Source organism: Amia ocellicauda, chromosome 3 (assembly GCF_036373705.1).
Source record: "Amia ocellicauda isolate fAmiCal2 chromosome 3, fAmiCal2.hap1, whole genome shotgun sequence".
Classification (NCBI taxonomy): Eukaryota; Metazoa; Chordata; class Actinopteri; order Amiiformes; family Amiidae; genus Amia; species Amia ocellicauda.
The window spans coordinates 38,296,405-38,314,951 of record NC_089852.1 but is presented as its reverse complement, the minus strand read 5'-3'; the positions used below and the strand labels follow the sequence as shown (position 1 = coordinate 38,314,951).

The 18,547-nt window shown below is 39.1% G+C and overlaps 1 protein-coding gene across 6 annotated transcripts in view; it reads left to right on the top strand.

The window, feature by feature from the left end:
- The window catches only part of fam168a (family with sequence similarity 168 member A), a 63,167-nt gene extending 45,942 nt beyond the window's left edge, over window positions 1-17,225 (top strand). For 4 of the 6 annotated variants that reach the window (XM_066699342.1, XM_066699344.1, XM_066699346.1 and 1 more), the window contains 5 exons: window positions 4,905-5,027; window positions 9,865-10,007; window positions 10,868-11,042; window positions 11,592-11,722; window positions 11,969-17,225. In XM_066699342.1, the coding sequence (XP_066555439.1) occupies window positions 4,905-5,027; window positions 9,865-10,007; window positions 10,868-11,042; window positions 11,592-11,704 (554 nt within the window). In that variant the 3' untranslated portion in view covers window positions 11,705-11,722; window positions 11,969-17,225. The remainder of the gene's footprint in view (window positions 1-4,904; window positions 5,028-9,864; window positions 10,008-10,867; window positions 11,043-11,591; window positions 11,723-11,968) is intronic. The other 2 variants (XM_066699343.1, XM_066699345.1) reach the window with 1 other exon arrangement.
- Window positions 17,226-18,547: the final 1,322 nt, after the last annotated feature.

Here is an 18,547-nt window from a genome sequence, read left to right as displayed (position 1 = left end):
GTTGCTTCAATGCATTTAGGGGTGTGGTCCTGGTCAAGACAATCTCCTGAACTCCAAACTGAATGTCTGAATGGGAAAGAAAGGAAATAGGAAAAAGAGGCTACAATTTGCACAAGCTCACCAAAATTGGACAGTTGAAGACTGGAAAAATGTTGCCTGGTCTGATGAGTCTCGATTTCTGTTGAGACATTCAGATGGTAGAGTCAGAATTTGGCGTAAACAGAATGAGAACATGGATCCATCATGCCTTGTTACCACTGTGCAGGCTGGTGGTGGTGGTGTAATGGTGTAGGGGATGTTTTCTTGGCACACTTTAGGCCCCTTAGTGCCAATTGGGCATCGTTTAAATGCCACGGCCTACCTGAGCATTGTTTCTGACCATGTCCATCCCTTTATGACCACCATGTACCCATCCTCTGATGGCTACTTCCAGCAGGATAATGCACCATGTCACAAAGGTCCAATCATTTCAAATTGGTTTCTTGAACATGACAATGAGTTCACTGTACTAAACTGGCCCCCACAGTCACCAGATCTCAACCCAATAGAGCATCTTTGGGATGTGGTGGAACGGGAGCTTCGTGCCCTGGATGTGCATCCCACAAATCTCCATCAACTGCAAGATGCTATCCTATCAATATGGGCCAACATTTCTAAAGAATGCTTTCAGCACCTTGTTGAATCAATGCCACGTAGAATTAAGGCAGTTCTGAAGGCGAAAGGGAGTCAAACACAGTATTAGTATGGTGTTCCTAATAATCCTTTAGGTGAGTGTATACCAGGGCTCTGTGCTCATTATATTCACAGACTTAAAGCAAACTTTTTAATTGTCTTAATTGCTTTCTTATAAAAGAAACTGCAGTGCTGCAAAATGTTAGCACTTTGGATATTTTGTCTTTCAGTCTGCTTGACTAATTGCTTGATTTCAAGATAAAATGGAACAATAGATAATTCATTTTTTAAAGTTAAACAGTCAGGTTCACAGTTGTTAATTAAACAGCAATCTTTATACAAGTAAAAGATGTTCAAGTTATGTCTTGTACCCTCATGTCTCATTTACAAGTCAAAATCTGGAGAAACATTGGCATGAATCGTATGTGAATAAAAGGCAACAATCTGTGTTTTTAAATAACAGTTTTTATATATTCACGTAAAAGTCAGTTTTGTAGTGTCGGACAGTGCCTGGGTCTACAGGGTTTTATTTTTCCATTGCTTAGGAAGAGACATTGCCAGAATAATTCCACTTCCCAAATAACATTTTTTAGGGTAAGATTTATTAAACCTTTCGGATAGCAGGCACTTCTTAACAGTTAAATAATGTTTCAAGTGTGTGCTATGTTTATTTTATTTTATTATTTTTGTTTTTGCTTTTGCAATTCATCAAAGCTTACTGCTCTGAATAAATGAAATGCCAAGCCTTTAGTTTGTTTTAAGGAAGATCAAATTCCACAGGCTTTATTTTTTCTTTCAAAATAAAATAAAGATAGTTTCTATTTGCAGCCAGTCAAAGGGGGATTAGGGACTGGATTTTTGTACAGAAAATGGAGAGCTAAGAAAGTAGTTCATAGGCTTTCAGCATCTCTAGAGGGCACATCTAAACTGTCTACAGTGAGCTGCAGCTACAGGCTATCAAGATGAGAGAGAGAACATTAAAGAGACAACCTGGTTTGAAATGAAAATTGAAGTGTTTCACACTCGCCAAATTTATATGGAAACCGAGATCTGAAACTAAATCAGAGCCGGCCTTATTCTACTGATGGTGGCAGCGGGACCTTGTCGTTATGGTCACTCAGCCACCTTTGCCTTCCTGGATCCTGCTAGCACGCAACTGTGCCACCTGGGGTGCTGCACTCCAGCAGGGTTTGTAAGCATCATTGAATCATGAACACATTAAGACTTGTAAAGGAAAGTTTAATTAGTTCACTTAAGCAAATAAGTAGTTCCATTTTAAGCAATTACAAACCCTGTCGGAACGAAAGACCCTGCCACCTTCCACGAATGGGACCCCCCACATGCTGCTTTAACATGAGTGAGCTGCAGAGAATCCCCCGTTTACTTTTAATGCTACTAATTAAAACAAATGCTTACATTATCAAAATCACAGTTAATGAGCTAAGCATTAAGTGATGGTCTTTTTATAACACATATCCTGATATTGTACTGTCAGTATGTAGAAAACACAATTTATTTTAAGATTCAAGATGCAGAATACCTTTAAGTCCTCTGATCACCTACAATCTCTTATATAGTTAATAGATCCAGTAAACATAAATATTACAAGTGTATTCCAAGGCCCACTCCCCCAAAATCAAATGACAGTTTCATGTAAAGAGCCTTTTGGCACAGTATGTGCTGAAAAACATGCATACACTCCAAACAGTGAAGCCCACAGTGTTCTGATGAACAAAGCAGTGATTGCGATGGTCTGTACTATGCAATGCAATTGAATAGATTTATCACTAAAATCACTAATTATATTTAGTACAATCACGTACTTTCATACATTTAAAAATATAATTATCTTAAAGTATAATGGCAGCCTCATTTATTGCATTTGATAGATTCACGGATTCTATGTGTTCCTTTTAATTTCCTCTTTGATGTTTTCAGGAGTTTTAATCTAAACCCTTTAAGTGAGGAATCCTTTCTCCTGATTTAAAAATAAATAAAAATGAATTGATATATATCCCCCTAGAGCTAGGGAAATCTGCAATAGTCGGCACATAAAACTTTAGAAATCAAGGAGACATTGAAAGGACTGTCTCGAGTAACATAAAATCTTCAATCTCTCTGGTTAACTCGTTGGAAATCCCTACCGCTAAGTAATTTGTGTAGGTTTCTTATTGCTGCGAGATACCTACAATTACTAAGTCTGCAGCATTAGAGAAGCATCCTTTTACTTAAAAAGTTGGCATGCTGGGACAGCATGGAGACCTGAAGACGTCTGTTTATTATCATCCCTCCCTGGGAAACTGGGAAATAATTGAGGACAACATCGACTCGTCAAGTTAAGGATCTCTCGTAAATGGTTATTTAATGTTTATTTGTGTGTTGCGGGGATGTTATCAGCAAAAACAGTTTGCCACCATTCCCCATCCCCATCAAATGATTGCTTGAAGTGGTCTTTTTGTGACATTTCTGATGACATAGGGTCATTGTCAGTTGTGAACAGCGTCCAGTGAGGTTGCTGTGTGGAGTAGAGTGAAACCAGTTATGTTGAGCCACCTGGAATAATCTTATTGAAGTCATTGTATCAGAGTCCACGCTTTAAACGGGTACAGTTCTGGGTTTGCCTTTTTGGTCTATGTGTATTTTAGATGCATTCTGAAATCATTCCTGTGGAAACTGGACTTTGGTTAAGACATTAGACTAAATTTTGGGGGTTTAATTTGAATGCCACTGAATCAGAACTGAAGAGATCACGGCCTTTTCTGATATATCATTTCCTGCAGTTCAGAGGAGACTTCTAGATTGTGCATGTCAAGGGAGACTAAGAAAATCAATACATCAATAAACATAATAGCCCAGTGGAATCTTCAGTCTTGGTTCTGTAGATGTGCTCTTTGGTGTGTTGGATGTGCATTGAAATGTGCCAGTGTTGAGATTTTCTAATGAATACTTATTTTAGTGTGCAAATGCAGTTCTACACATTCACAACTTAATCTCTATATAGTTTGTTGTTATAGTTTTGTTTTGTGGAATGGTTTAAGATTATTTTTTATATCGACTCGCTAATAATGTGCACTTCTTCAATTACTTTACTTTGACTGTAATTAGGAGTTTTAATTGTAGCCAGTCTGTGGTATCTTTGCATCTGTGTCACTTTTATTGTTGTTACTTTTACATTTTGCAAGTGCCCTGGCTGAGACTGAAGCTGTGTTGTGTTGTGTTGTCTGGGAGGGAAGGGTTTTACACCTGGAGACTTCAGCAGACTCTCTGGTGTTCATGTAGGATGATGCTTCTGGCGCCCCCTTGTGGTTATATTAAAGGTTAACGGTACAGGACAAGGAGTCTCAATTACCTTTGTTCACGGACCATCATAATCTTAATTTAACCAAAAAATTGTTTTAAACTGCACAATCAATAGATGAGTTAATTTCAACACACTGATAATGAAGGCTCTGGTATATTTGATCAGCTGGTGTCTTTCTCCAGCGATGGCATAGTGTTGGTATTCCCTCAGCTTCGAACACCCTTACTTTTACATTCCCTTTCTGTGGCTGGTGTACATTCATGGCAGATAGTTTAAAGCAAGCTTTAATTTTGGTGACATAACAGAATTGTGCGTCAGGTTGACATCAGTAAAGAAGGCGTTAGTCTCACGCGAAACAGTACTGATCGTGGCTTTCGTCCAGATGCAGGGGAATATATACAAAATATGCTTCAACTACTTCAAGATCAAAGACTGCAGTGGTTCCATCTCATCTTGGTTTCAGAAGGCCCACTTCAAGGTCCATTTGATGCCCTCTTTCGTCTCGCACTGTTCCTGTTCCCAGAGTCCCATTGCTGCACAAATAAAATGAACGTTACGTAAGTCGGTAAGATGGAACACAGCATTTGTCGTCTTATGATGCTGCAGCTCAGCTGCATCTTCCAAGAGTTCGTTCAGGCTTCCCACCTTAGAAAGGCAAACAATGGTGAAAGGAAAGTGCGTGAAGTGCCGTATCCGTATCTTTAGTTTTGGACACCCCCAGACTCGCATATGTGTGAAGTTAAGTCCAAGCCCCTAGATGTAGCCTGTAGCAGGTTTTCTCCACCCTCTCCGGCAGAGTAGTGTTAAACAAACCCCAAAACAGACAGGCGAGGAGAGCAGGAGGCTCTGAGCGGCTGTCGGGCCTGGGGGCGCGTGGGGGCGGTGGGGTGCTGTGTGTAACACCATTCTTCTGTTGTCTCTGCCTGAGCAGTGCTGGTGGTGAAGCAGGGCTGGCCACAGACCTCAACCTCTGGTGCCACTGAGGGTTCCTATGACCTCGCAGTGGACGCGGGGACTGAGAACAGAACTTACCAAGCCTCTTCTGCTGCATTCAGTAAATATCCTCCTTTTATATGGACTTTCACCCCATTGCTAAGAATTGCAACCACTGCAAGCTGTCACAGGCTGGGGACTTGCTTGGCTTTCGCTCCAATGCACAAAGTTTGCATATTATAGTTTTGCCTTAACTCTTCCATTTTATTTTTATTTTGGAAATAAATGAAATTGAATCAAACCCCTTAATTAGCACTTGGCTGGCTTTATCAAGGATTTTGCACTAATGTGTGATTTGTGCAATTTTATTTCTTAATTTTATTTTGACTCTTACAAAGCTGATTAATTTGACTGGGAAGGGGGATGTTTTAAATGGGAGAGTGCTTTGAGCTGACAGGTTTTACATGATGTATATATATTTTTTCCCCTGACAAAATGAACAGAAAATTGCACTTTGAAAGGTCCTTGATAATCTAAGCTTTAAATTGTCATTGAGCTGCTTTTCAGTGGTTTATTTATTGTCCACTTAGAAATGGTGCAGATTTTACAGCAGAGGAAAGCTTAGTAATCTTGGCCCTTTTGTGTGCGTATTGGTGTGCATGCGTGTGAATATTTACCATCAAATGTATTCATACCTTCAGATGTTCTTGCGTGGTGATTTGTGTTGCACAACACTGAAGGTACACCGCTGTGTTCATTACTCCATGTGTCAGCTACATTTGACATGAGTTTTGGATGCAACTACCTAGATGTATTTGATTTAACATTTATAAAGAGGCCAGCGGGTTGGAAGCTGCAAATGGTACACAAGTAGAGGACAGAACTGGAATCCCCTGTATTCCAACCTTTAGAATCCAAATATCCCTCAAACAAGATCAGTGTTGCCCTGGGAAATGCAGATGGATGGTAGTGCCCCCCCCCCCCCGATGTTTAGAATCTGCTTCAGAGCTATTAAGATAGTTATTGCAGTTCACCTTGTACAATATTGTGGGAAATGTACAAACTCAGTCTTGTTTTTTAAGCTTGTCCTGATTTTCTACACTTTTTGTTTTTTTTGTACATGTGTTTGCAACTTCATGTTCTTCTACCCAGCAAGTGTAACTGATTCCTCTCAGCATGCATAATACATAATTTGCTGCTTCCAAACTTCATACCTGTATAGAATTTATATATAATGTGTATATAATATACACAATAAATGTTTGTCGTGCAGTCTGCTTTTTGTTTTTTTCCATTCATAATATCAAGTCATCAGTGAAACATAATTATTGATTTTCACACTTTGCCAGATCCAATGTTTACACATTCAAATTATATCATTGTTCATTACACTATTGTATCACAAAACATGAAACAGACACTAGAGGTTATAGTACTATGTATTTCACACTTACATACTGTTCATGAGTAATTACTGTTTTCAGGATTAGGTAGTGTGGTAACACATGCATTAGCCTGTATTGCATTTTATGATGCATTTCTTTAGGTATTTAAACAAATTGTCATTGTGTTGCATGCAGGATAAATAACATCCTTCTTGTGTGCTTCAGTCCAATACAAGGAAATATTATTTAAAAAAGCATCCTGATGATTTATTGTTTGGAATATTGATAAATGTGGAAATATAAATACTCCAGGAAAATCTGTATTGGAGAATCATGTGATGAATGGGAGAGGTTTTTTTTCTATCAAAGTTGCACTCTCCATTCTGTGCTCTATATTCTGTAGATGAAAAAGTAGGTCTCTTCATCCACATGGTGAATCTGTCATTTATCTTTGGAAAACAGTAATGGAAACATTAAATGGCACCTTTACCCTGGCCTCCTGCAGTAATTATGAACAAGGCCTGCATGCATTTGCTTCCTTAGTTTTCTAAATCCTAAAATGAAATCTTAATTTATGATTATAAACGGAGGTTATTTGGAGCATAATTGTGTAACTGAGGTCAGTGAATTAGTACTGGCACATTCTGGCCAATGTGGTTGGAATTATTGTAACCTTTATGATTCTACTCATTTTTTTTATAAATTGTAGAACTCCATCGATATTTCACATATGATTTGTTCAAAATTTGATGGTGTAATATTTGATATGACCTTGGATCTCTTTTCCAATCTATTGTATACAGTATGTGCAATTCATAGCAAGGTGATGATTCTGTTAGTGATGGCATTCCTAGTACTTAAACACCACAGAGAATGAGCAGGCAGTGGTGGTGAGGCTAATGTTTTCAGTCTGTAACAAAGAAGTCTTTTAAGAAAAGTAAAGATGTGCTTTTCTCCAGGCAATCTGTGTCCTCATTTATATTTTTATCAGCATTTTGCACAGGCACCTTATTATTGGAGGAAAATACAAGACTTCTTAGCATTAATATTTTAGGTGTCCATTCACCAGTCATTAATTGTATATTAATGTGTATGTGTAGGCCTATACCACAATACCAAAGCTGCCACCCTTCTCGGCCTGCCTAATGCTGCAGGGAGCGCATTCGTTCAGCTGCAGTCTCTCAGCTCTCCCAATAGGCCTTCCTCAGTTCTACACATTCACAGAGATGTTGCACTGATTATCATGACTCCCTCCCTGGGTTTTATGCTTCCGACACTTCTGCCTCCTCTTATTGTTAAATAGTATTGTTGTATTGTTAAATAAAAGGAGTATAATTTTTGTTAATAGACCCTACTATATAATGTAAACACTCAGGTGTTTGTTGTAAATGGAAACCCAAATCCTTAATGTTAGTTTAGTAAACTAAAAACTTACTGTGCAGATGATCACTCTTCACTAGACATTTAGTCTTTAATTATCTTTTGAAAATTAGACTAGTTTGTTGGTACTCCAATGAGAAGAAATAGGTGACCTGCAGTACCATAGGTTTACTTCCTATGTTGAGCCTATGCATAGGTGTTGGTCTAGGGAGCGGGCGGTATAGACCGTTCATTCATTGTCCTTATTTACGAGTTCTTTTTTTTCCCGTTTTTCCACATAATCCTCTGTCTATGAATCTCATTATTTATCATCCCTTGCCTTCTACACAGCAGAAATCGGCATGATCTTTCAGAAAACCATAAGACATAACACCTCTGGTAATTTATTGAAGCCAGCAGCTCAGACTCTAATATTTGTTGCAGTTCATGCGTTACAGTTACAGTACATGACATGTTGGGTAACTGAGCTAATGTGCGGTCCCAGCAGTTCTTTGTATTGTGTCACTGTTTATTACCATGCCTGGTTTGCTGAAGGCTTTCATTTAAAATAAGTTTGAAAGGTTTAACATCTGGCAAGTCCAAGTTTTTTGTTTTGTTTTCTGGATTTCCAGCAATATTAAACTGAATCTGGTACACATTTCAATTTGTAGGCCGCAACTTGCTTTATGATAAAGGAGTGTTTTGTGCTGTGTGCCCAATTAATGATTGACAGCCTGCAAAAATAAGGAAAGATGTGAAGCCAGCCGTAGTATGCCACAATGTAAAAGATCAATTTAAGGAAAACTAGAAAAGCAGAATTCTCTCTTGGCAAAGAAATGCTCAGCTGTACCGTACCCAGGGTGCCGCTCCTGCTTTTAAATTAATTCCAATTGATTAAGATTTTACTGCGACCTGTGCGCAGGCTTCTGCAGACTGATACAGATTATATTAGGGACTCTTCCTGCACCCAGTTCTTCATCTCAGAAGCCCACTTTGATTAGAATGAATGAATGTTCAATTTCCCTCTCCCTCTATATACCCAGAGTAAACACGATTTGCCAGTTAAACACTACATGAAACCGGGAATTCATTTCTGCCCCACCTGGTCAGTCAGCCGTTAGAGCAGTGCGTTTGAAGGAGGACGACGTGGTCACTCTCTCCTTGCCTTGAAGGTTTTCTTCGAGTGCATTCACTGGAGACCACCAGGACTCCTCAGTGGTGCGGAGGTGTAAGCCAGGGATCGATACTGCAGGCCTTATTAAATGCATGCTCGTTAAGTGGGAGCCTCATGTGGAAAGATTAACCGAGCTCGCCTAATAAGGTCTCGTCACGGGCTCCTCGCTCACAGCGTTTTCAGAACTATCTTCATTGGACTCTAGAGCAGCCCAACTCTGTTCTAGACTAAAACAACTGGTTCTAAAGCACTAAGGAAAAGGGAAACCGCTAACATTGTCTGTGTGGCACAAAGACTAATTGGTTGGGTAATTAAAGAGGTTCGAGAAAAGGCAGTAAAATCAGTATCTGTAGGTATAGATTTGATTGTTTTTGTTCATATTCTCTGTAGTAGACAAAAAGTGCTTTGAGTCATTGCAGTACACAGGAAAATCAGTTTGTGTGTATTGACCTCCTCCTGCCAGCAGAGGGAGGCAGTGAGACATGCATGAGGGAACGCAGTTGGGGGCGTAGAGCTCTGAACTAAGACGTGCTGCTCTTGGCATTTTGAAAGATGCCGACGCTCTTGCTGTGAGATGCTGTTTTGTGCCATTGCTCTTTATAATGAGAAGGAAAAGGGTATTCATACTGAACACATTGTAAGCAATTTTATAAGATTCTCCAGTAATTTGTCCTTTAGCAACACAGTAAATATTGGTGGCAGCCGTTAGTGAATGTGGCTTCTCTTTACATAAACTGCATTGATTTTCCAGATGTAAAGCTTGTTCAGTTTATTTCTTAAGCTTGCTATTGTGTGAGGAGTGGAGTATAGCACCTCTGTCCTTAACTGTAATTCACATGGAATCTACACAACTCATTGGAAAGCTGGCACTGCAGGCATGAATGAGGAGGAAAATAGAGGCGAATGTAAAATCTCATTACTTTACCCCCCACACCTCACCTCTGCTAATGCATTGTACTTGTGCTGGCTCTTGGTTGAAATTGCAATCTTTTTCTTCTCCTTTTGTTTTCCCTCCCTTTTTATTGCCCCCCACCTTACAGGATACACTGCTGGAACCCCTTACAAGGTCCCTCCCACCCAAACTAATGGAGCCCCTCCACCCTACTCCCCATCTCCAAACCCCTACCAGACAGCCATGTACCCCATCAGAAGTGCCTATCCACAGCAAAATCTCTATGCTCAGGTACGTGCATCGTTCACTCGTTCTTTCTGCACATCAATTCCAACATGCACAACTATTATGTTAGACCTCCTTGTCTATGCAGTTCTAGACAATGAGAAAATAGACTGCTTTCTCTTACTTTATATTTGGAATGACTTCTTTGTCCGGTAAAGGGCTTTATTTATAGTATTGTTCCCACCCATTCCTCTGCAGTGCAGTTGCAGGCTGGATTTGTTTGCATATACGGGACGATTCTGTGTAGGCTTTCCACAGATAAGCTGTTACTCCGGTTTATTGAATGACTTTAGCTGTGAATGGCATTATTCTCGCCTACTTACTACTTGATACTACATCAATTTATCAACAAAGGTTTCCATAGTTACCGAACATTAGAGCTTCCAAGGTCAGTTTTAATTTGGTTAAATTACAGTGTCTGTGAAGTGCTATATGTGCTGTAGGTGTTTGTTTCGGTAGAGAGCGTTTATTTGGCTCTTTTCTCTGCTTTTTCTTATTTAAGTATTTAAGAAAGGAGATGGGCTTTAATGAATTGTTAGGTGTAGTAGGGCGCCCTGGTCTTTCACATTGTAACCAATTCAGCTGTCGGTTGACTTAAATTCATTCTTTAAACTAAATAGCTTTCGAATCAGTGTTGTCTGTGGATAGAAAGCACATGTAAGGAAAGTGTATCTGCCATTGTTTTCATTCTCCTTTGAACATATCAGAGGAACATATTATGTACCAAGTCAGCCCTTTGAACTTTATGTAGATTATTCATATAATCCATGTAAATCGCTTTATCGTAATTATTATTTTTTTGAGCAAGTCTGCAGTCTTACTGAAGTTTGTCCTGTTCTCTCTGCCCTTTCCTGTCCCTCTCTCAGGGTGCTTACTACACACAGCCCGTGTACGCAGCCCAGCCTCACGTCATCCACCACACCACGGTGGTACAGCCCAACAGTATTCCCTCGGCCATCTACCCCGCACCCGTCCCCGCCCCCCGAGCCAATGGCGTTGCAATGGGCATGGTGGCAGGGACCACTATGGCGATGTCAGCAGGTGAGCTGGGCCCAGGCGTACTGCTACTCCTGTGTTTAGTGTGATTCAGGTGCTCGGCCAGTGACGCCAGATGTACGACACACAATCAGTCATTTCAAATCGGCGCACTTGTCGACATAGGCATAGCATCTGAAACTGTCAGGAACCGTCGCTCCAATGCACTTTCTTGCAGTGTGTGATATTTGAATTTTTTGAAATACAATCATTTTATATTTTACATCTGGCAACACTAGGCTCGGCAGAAGAGGAGACAGAACGTTAATCATTTCTTAATGCTTCAGATTACTTCTGATGGTGTGAAATCAAGGATCTGCGTGATTATGTATTTTATTGTAGTCTCCTCCTTTTATTTGCATGACCTTCAAACAGAGGCTTAGAAGCTGTGTGCCTCCAATTTAAGTCTAAATATAAAAGGCATGTTTTCTAATGCTTTGTAATACAAACTCATGCTGTCTGTTGATTTTAATTGGAATCAGCAAACCGGATTTGTGTGAAGTGGATTGTTAAATATGAGCGATTCCAGTAGTCATCCACCCTTTCTTTTCCCAGGGACCTTGCTGACCACTCCACAGCACACTCCCATTGGAGCACATCCAGTCTCCGTGCCAACGTACCGGCCTCAAGGAACCCCGGGGTACAGCTACGTGCCTCCGCACTGGTAAACTCACCGGCCAATTCATGTGAGTTCTCCTGCCAGCCACACTGTCCGCCCGAAAATCCAGTCATTGTGTGTGTAGTGACATTCCAGGACATCCCCCCCCTCTGTTGTACCAGGTCTACACCCGACTATAATGTTACAGTCCGGAACCAGCCGATGGGACTCACAGGGACAGCGTTTGTTTCTGTAGCATGAAGGAAAGTGAGCGTTCATACAGTGGTACTAGTCTATACTGTTCCCACCATATTTGTTCCCTTTTGTGTTTCAGATCTGGAGTCAAACATTGTATGCAACTACTCAAGTCTTACATTGGTGCTGGAGAGTCAACATCTGAGCACCGAGTCTGTTTGCAAGAACAAAAAAAAGTGCAAGGGTCACTTTATGCATTCTTTAGTGTTTTTGTAAAAGCTGCTTTTTTAAAATTTTTGCCTCTTGTTTTTTTCCATTTTTACTTTCACGGTAACTCCAGACTGACCAATGGTAGTAGTAATGATCTCTTTTTGTTAATGCTAGTTACTTCTACAGTTTCACACGAAGCCAGTTCAGTGGTGGGAATGTACACATCATATTCTTACGCTGCCAAATTTTCTACCAATTAGATTTTAGCACAGGGTCTTCTTTTCAAGTTTGCTCCCAGAAAGGGCTCACAGTGTATACATTCATTTTTTCCCCTTTCATTTCTCCTTCCAGTTCGGCTTTAAAATTTCATCTTCCAATATCGATAAAAGGGTGTCTTCCAGATAGTAGCAATTTATTAGGTAGGCTTGTTATTAATATATCATCTGTATGACAGTATAAATGTGGTAATCCCTTTATTATGAAAATACAATTATCTTAGACACATTCAATGTAGATAAACATTAGCTAGTACTGCAGAATATAGAAAGCAGTTTTAGGACTTTGAACATATATGCATACATATACATATATTTGTATTTATATGTATATATATGTATGGCTTAGGATGTTGTATTGGAAGCTGGCACAATAGCTACCCCCACTGAACTGAAGCAATTTTGCTGAATTGTCACTACAGGAACAAATATAATTTTAATCTCTAGCCTTGTGTCAGTGTATGGGTGGAATGGTGGCTTTATTGGGATTATTCAGGAACATGTTAAGGATTTAAAGGGATTTAGTTAGTGACATATGCATTGGATAAATACAGAGAGGAATTAGCGAATGGAAAAATTCTAAAACAATTCTGACCTGCTGGGGTACGGGAATGCACAGATTTGAATGCCCTCTCCCCAGCACACCTGTCAGACCATATCTTCATTTCACACCTTATGCTTTAGGTGCCAAAGATATAAAATTTAAACAAACAAGTCTCTCATCCTTTAAAAAAGGAACAATACATTATAAAATATGAATTGGAATACAAGAACAAATTTGCAGTAATAATTCTAAGATTGTTTATACATTCTACTGATACACAAAGTGAGAGCTTGTCACGCGTGAGACCGCACAGCGCTGTGCTCACGGAGGCGATGGGTGAGTGGCAGCAGGTTGGTGTGGTGAGGTGTGTTGGGCACAGGGCTGGGAGGGAAGAGCAAAGGCAGCGACTGAGACCGTGACAGCCCAGATTTCTGCAAACCGCCAGGGTCGCACCAGGGGCCACTCGCACTCAGGAGGGCCCAGGAGACTGCTAGAGCTTTCCTAACCAGGGTCAATTCTTTATTTAATTTTAAAATAGAGTGGGTGAGAGGCGGTGGTTTTTTTGTATCATTATTTTGTTTTTTTTAATTCTTACCACAGATAAGTAGACAAAGATAGACATACAACCTGTCTTTGTAGCCCGGCTGTGACCGCTTGAGGCCTCTCTCTAGCACTTGGTGTACTGGAGTGAACTGACCCAGCCAGTTGGTCTCTTTGAAACGGTGCCCCTGTGAGCTGCAGAAATCGGTGCAGTCATGTCCACAGTAATCCATTGAACTAGGAAGCATCTCACCCTGGGTTTGTCTTTTGAGGATATGGTACATTTTGTTTTCAGAGGGAAAGGCAAAGGAAAGTGAGTTTCCCGCCGAACTGAGCGACTCATTAGGATAATCTTTGCACACAGGGGTAGGATGAGGTGGGATCTGCGAGTGACTAGAAGGTGAGAGGAAGAGTAGAAAAAAGGAACAGAATTGCTTTTGTAAGGAATTGATGGATGTGCAAAAACTGCATAGCTGTACAATTTTGCACCCGGACTGTAATTCCCTGTCCTGTACTGTACCTTCAGTGGAAATGCCAGGTTATTTGTGAGTAGAGATTTCAGATCAGTGTGAAACAGTGTGTAGCCTAAGAATAAGGCCATGGTTTGATCACTAAACTGTCCTGTTAGCCTCTCTTCCACTTTAAGAAGAAATTGACTGTAGGTACACGACTGTTTGGTATCAACCAGTGTGGGTGTTGACACTTCCTTCCTAATATTCTTTACATGTATATTTAGTGATAAAATGACCACATATCAAGAGTTATTCTATTAAACAAGTGCATTTAGATATGTTGCACAAACATTTATAAGTAATAATCTATGCTAATTACCAGGTACTTAAAATGTACATAAGCTCTGTAAGGAGAGCTTCTGTTAAAAAGAAACAACAAACCTACAATATGGTACCCTTTGGTCTATATAAGTAATATAAACCCCGATGGAACACTATCATATATTCTCTTTCTGTTAAGGTTAGTTAACCACTACTTAAAACTGCAGAGTTTAAAAAGCATTTTGTTTAGCAAAGTATTACCCAGAGTAACCACAGCATATAAACAAAATACATATTCACATTTATGATCGCATGTATAATATAACTGAATGTGTTATATATGCATAAGGTGGATTAGTGTCCTTGCAAAGCATGGTTGCGTGAGTTAGATGCAGTTTAAAGTGCAGCCTTGGTTTTGCGTGTTTTACCTTAAACTTTCCTGAAACTTACCGTATTCCCTCCGTTTGAAGTCTTAAATATAAACAACAAACTAAGAAATGGTCAGGCATTGGTGATTGTTTGTTTGCTATCTGGTTTCTGAAGATTGAAGGGCTGAAATGTAAAATGAAGCTCTTAACAGTGAGTGGCCTTCTACTGACTGCACAAAGCATCCTGCTGAAGGCCCAGCCTACGGGCATATCATTCTGAAGTGTGGGGGGGAACAAAAACATTTGGATATACCTTGTTTACGTAAAGATATGCCAAATTTGGAATTTAAATGTGGATTTGTATTATAAATTAGTCATTCTGTGTTTTGAGGAACATCTTCGATTTTACAGGTTCAGAGTTCTTGGGTTTCAGTAGAAGGTTCTGAGACTCTGCCCGCTTCGCTGCCCTGTGGCTGCTGATGAGTAAAAACTATCTGCGGGAAGGCAGACAGTTAGTCCAAAGACTTTGGAATATCATTTTTTCTGAATTTAAACAGAGTGTTGAACATAATGCAGTTTAATCAGGAGAAATGTATTTTAGTCCTTGAAGAAGCCATCTCAGAGAGAACTCTCAGATTTTGTGTTTACATCAATATCATTTGCTTTCTTCATACAGTTCATGCATTCATACACATTACTTTGCAGAATCTCTTCTTTATTTTGGAATTTGTTTAGCAGTATTAAAATGTTTTTATTTTTTGATGTCCACATGGAAAACAAATCTGCATACACAATTTCACTCCCCCTCTGATTCTTGATGCCTAGATTAATGGAAACTTTCTGGAATGGAAATCAGATTGAGAATAGGCCTCTGGAAAACTATACCCATGTTCTGACTGTGTCCTAAAACAATATGTAGCATTTTACAAAGGAAAAAATATTATAACTAAAGAATAAAACTGTTGACATAGTTCCCCTACATTGGGATCAGTCCCAAACACAAATGGACAAAAAAATGATAGTTACATTGAGACCATTAACATTTTTTTTTTTTTTTTTTGTATATCTTTGCTCACAAATGTAATGTAATGCAAGACTTGAACAATGCATATTAATAGTTGTACTGGCCCAAATCAATGTTGAAGTAGAGTACAAAATGAGAAGGGGCGGGTGGGGGGAAAGTTTTAACTTCAAGAGATTAAACTGTGTATGAGTATTGCCTCCGGTATTTTAAACTTTAAAAAAAGAAAAAATATGAAAAAAATAAAAAAAAAAAAATAAAAAAATAACCTAGGTAAAAAACCTTTTCAGTTCTGATACGTAATTTAAGCGCTTTTTACCATAAGTGTTATTTAAGTTTTATTGATGATTGATGTTTATTATTCCTAAATAGAGGAACTTTATGGTTGAACTGAAGTCGGATGCTTCTTTGAGCTTCAGGGAGCATTTCAGAACACAAGTCTGTGGGTCTTTTGTTTTATAAGAAGGGTTTAACTTTTTATTCCTGGTAGGAGTGGGCAATGCAAGCATTGTGATGCATGGACATTAAATATAACATTCCCAGACAACCACTCAACCCGGTGGCAGCTTAATGGCAGTAGGTCTTACCCTGCTCTCTCTCTATTGCAATGCTGTTTCCTGAGGGTTCGATAGAGAAAATACCCTCCTGACAGACAACTAAATTAAAGGTAACTTGAACTTACCACAGGGTCTTCAGCAGATGGTGTTTAAGCAAAATGTAAACCAGATTTTTGTACACATGCCATTTGAGCTGGGTACAATTCTTAACACCTTCTGTTCTGAATACACTGAACTAGACATGACTTGAGCAATAAGATGTAAATGAATAATGCTGCAAGCCCTCTTTCTGATCCTGTTGGGCAGTTTAATTTGATTTTCTCGCCCTGAGACCCTTAACGTTAAGTTTCTTTAAATATGTGACTGATAACAGGTCATGGCAATACCTCTCTGTAAAGGAAGTGGCTCAATTGACGCCAGAGTTGCACATTTCATTCTTTAGCACTTCGTATTCAGCCAATGACAAATGAACAAATTGAGAGAGAGTTGCCCTGTAAAAATCACATCCATGTTGTCACTGCTGGCCTGTCCTGAGTGTTAGAAACCCTGTGCAGAGAAACCTTACTCCAAGCAACATGAAATGCCTTTTAATTACAGCATAATGAACCCCCTTTTATTATTGCATATGTCATAGCATCTGAATCTTGGAACATAATGAATCTGAGATCTTGCAGGTTAACCTTTGTGTTTTATTTTTGTCAATGCAAGTCCTAATTATATAGAGAGAAATGTAACTGTGTGTAAACTCGACCCAGTGCTGAGACCACAGGGACGGTCAGTGCTTACATCACCGCATCATCACAATTAGTATTATTTTACAAAATTTAAACATTCTTGAACATACTGATGTTCGAGTTCATCATGGTAACTCTAAAAGCAGTAAATCATTTCAACACAATCAATACTGGGAAAATGTTTGAAAATCATGACCGACTTCAGTGGGTTTGTGTGTGTGTAGGGATATATATGCGTGTGTGTGTGTGTGTGTGTGTGTGTGTGTGTGTGTGTGTGTAGATGTATAATATGCATGCATGTATATCTGTATATACATGTGAACATTTATTATATGTATCATACCTGAGCTTGAACAATAAAATAATAAAATTGGCATCTGTTGCTTGGATTGGTTCACAGTAGAGGGATGAGAAGGGTAACAAAGCTGAACTACTATTAGATTTTTATTTTCTAAAAAAAAATTTCAGCTTAAAAGTTCATACATTCTTTTTAGATTTTTTTTTTACTATTATTTGAACACTAATTGTGAAGCAAAAAGTGGAAATTCAATGTCTTCCAAATGTATTTCCAGAGCGTTTTTAAGAGCAGCATTTAGATCAGTCTTATGAAGCAGAACCCCCCACACTAGGCTTGTGAATATGAAGTGTAAATCTGTTTTTATTTTTATTTTGTTTTGTTTTTGAAGATCAGTTAGTGATCTCAGTGACAGAATTAAGCCAAGTTTGTAATTGTATGATATTTACTGTAAGATGTAGAACATTCAATAACTATTAAAATCTTTCCCAAAAAATGTTTTTTGTTGTTGTTTTTTCAAGTATATACCCAGCCTTGTATGACGTTTAAATCAAAGAGGACTCGGATCGGTATATTCCACTTACATGCGCAAGTCATGCTGCTGATTTGCTCTGAAGTCCACTGTAATAATGACCCTACTTGAACCCTTTACAATTCCCAACTGAATTTTAATGGAAGTTATTAACTTTTAAAGGTTAATCACAAAGTTCATCAACCTGAGTCTGGATCAATTATTTCAATTTAATTCCATTAAGAAAATTTGAACGCCTTTAAGTAAAATGATAAATTCTTTTATTTACATTTTTATTTTGTTTAAGAGGGCAGTGCCAGGATAATGAGCAGTGAAGGTCCTCAGGCTTTTCTGCAGGTGCCTCTCATCACTGCTGACTGGTGTAGCGTCTCTGAGATCAGTTTGTACGTTTTCAGACTTCAGAAGCTACTGAAAGTCTTCAGTGCCTTTTTTTGGGAGCTGAAGGGTTCAGGATAGTCCCAGCCTGCGAATTGAACCCACGGTCACTATGTTTCAACTCGGGAACAGCTCCAGAAAGAAGGAAAGATCAAACCTATTGTTAGTATTGAGTAAAGGTAAGACAGCGGTTTTATTATTTTAGAAGTCATTTATAGTAGTTTTATTTATTTTCCATCATGAATTGGTAACCTGTCATGAGATGTTTAAGGAGGGCTTAAGGGGAAAATGTAGTACACGTGTTGAGAACAGACTGAGCAGGATTGTTTGCTCAGTGTCTTGACAACAACACATCTAAAGCACAATGAAACTAAGGATTGTATTAAAATCGATGATCGTGAGAGAGGGAGGACACAGGAGTTCACAGGAGCACGATTGGGAAACCCAGAGTCTCTGGAATAATATCTGTAATCCAGGGAGCAGAGAACTCGGTG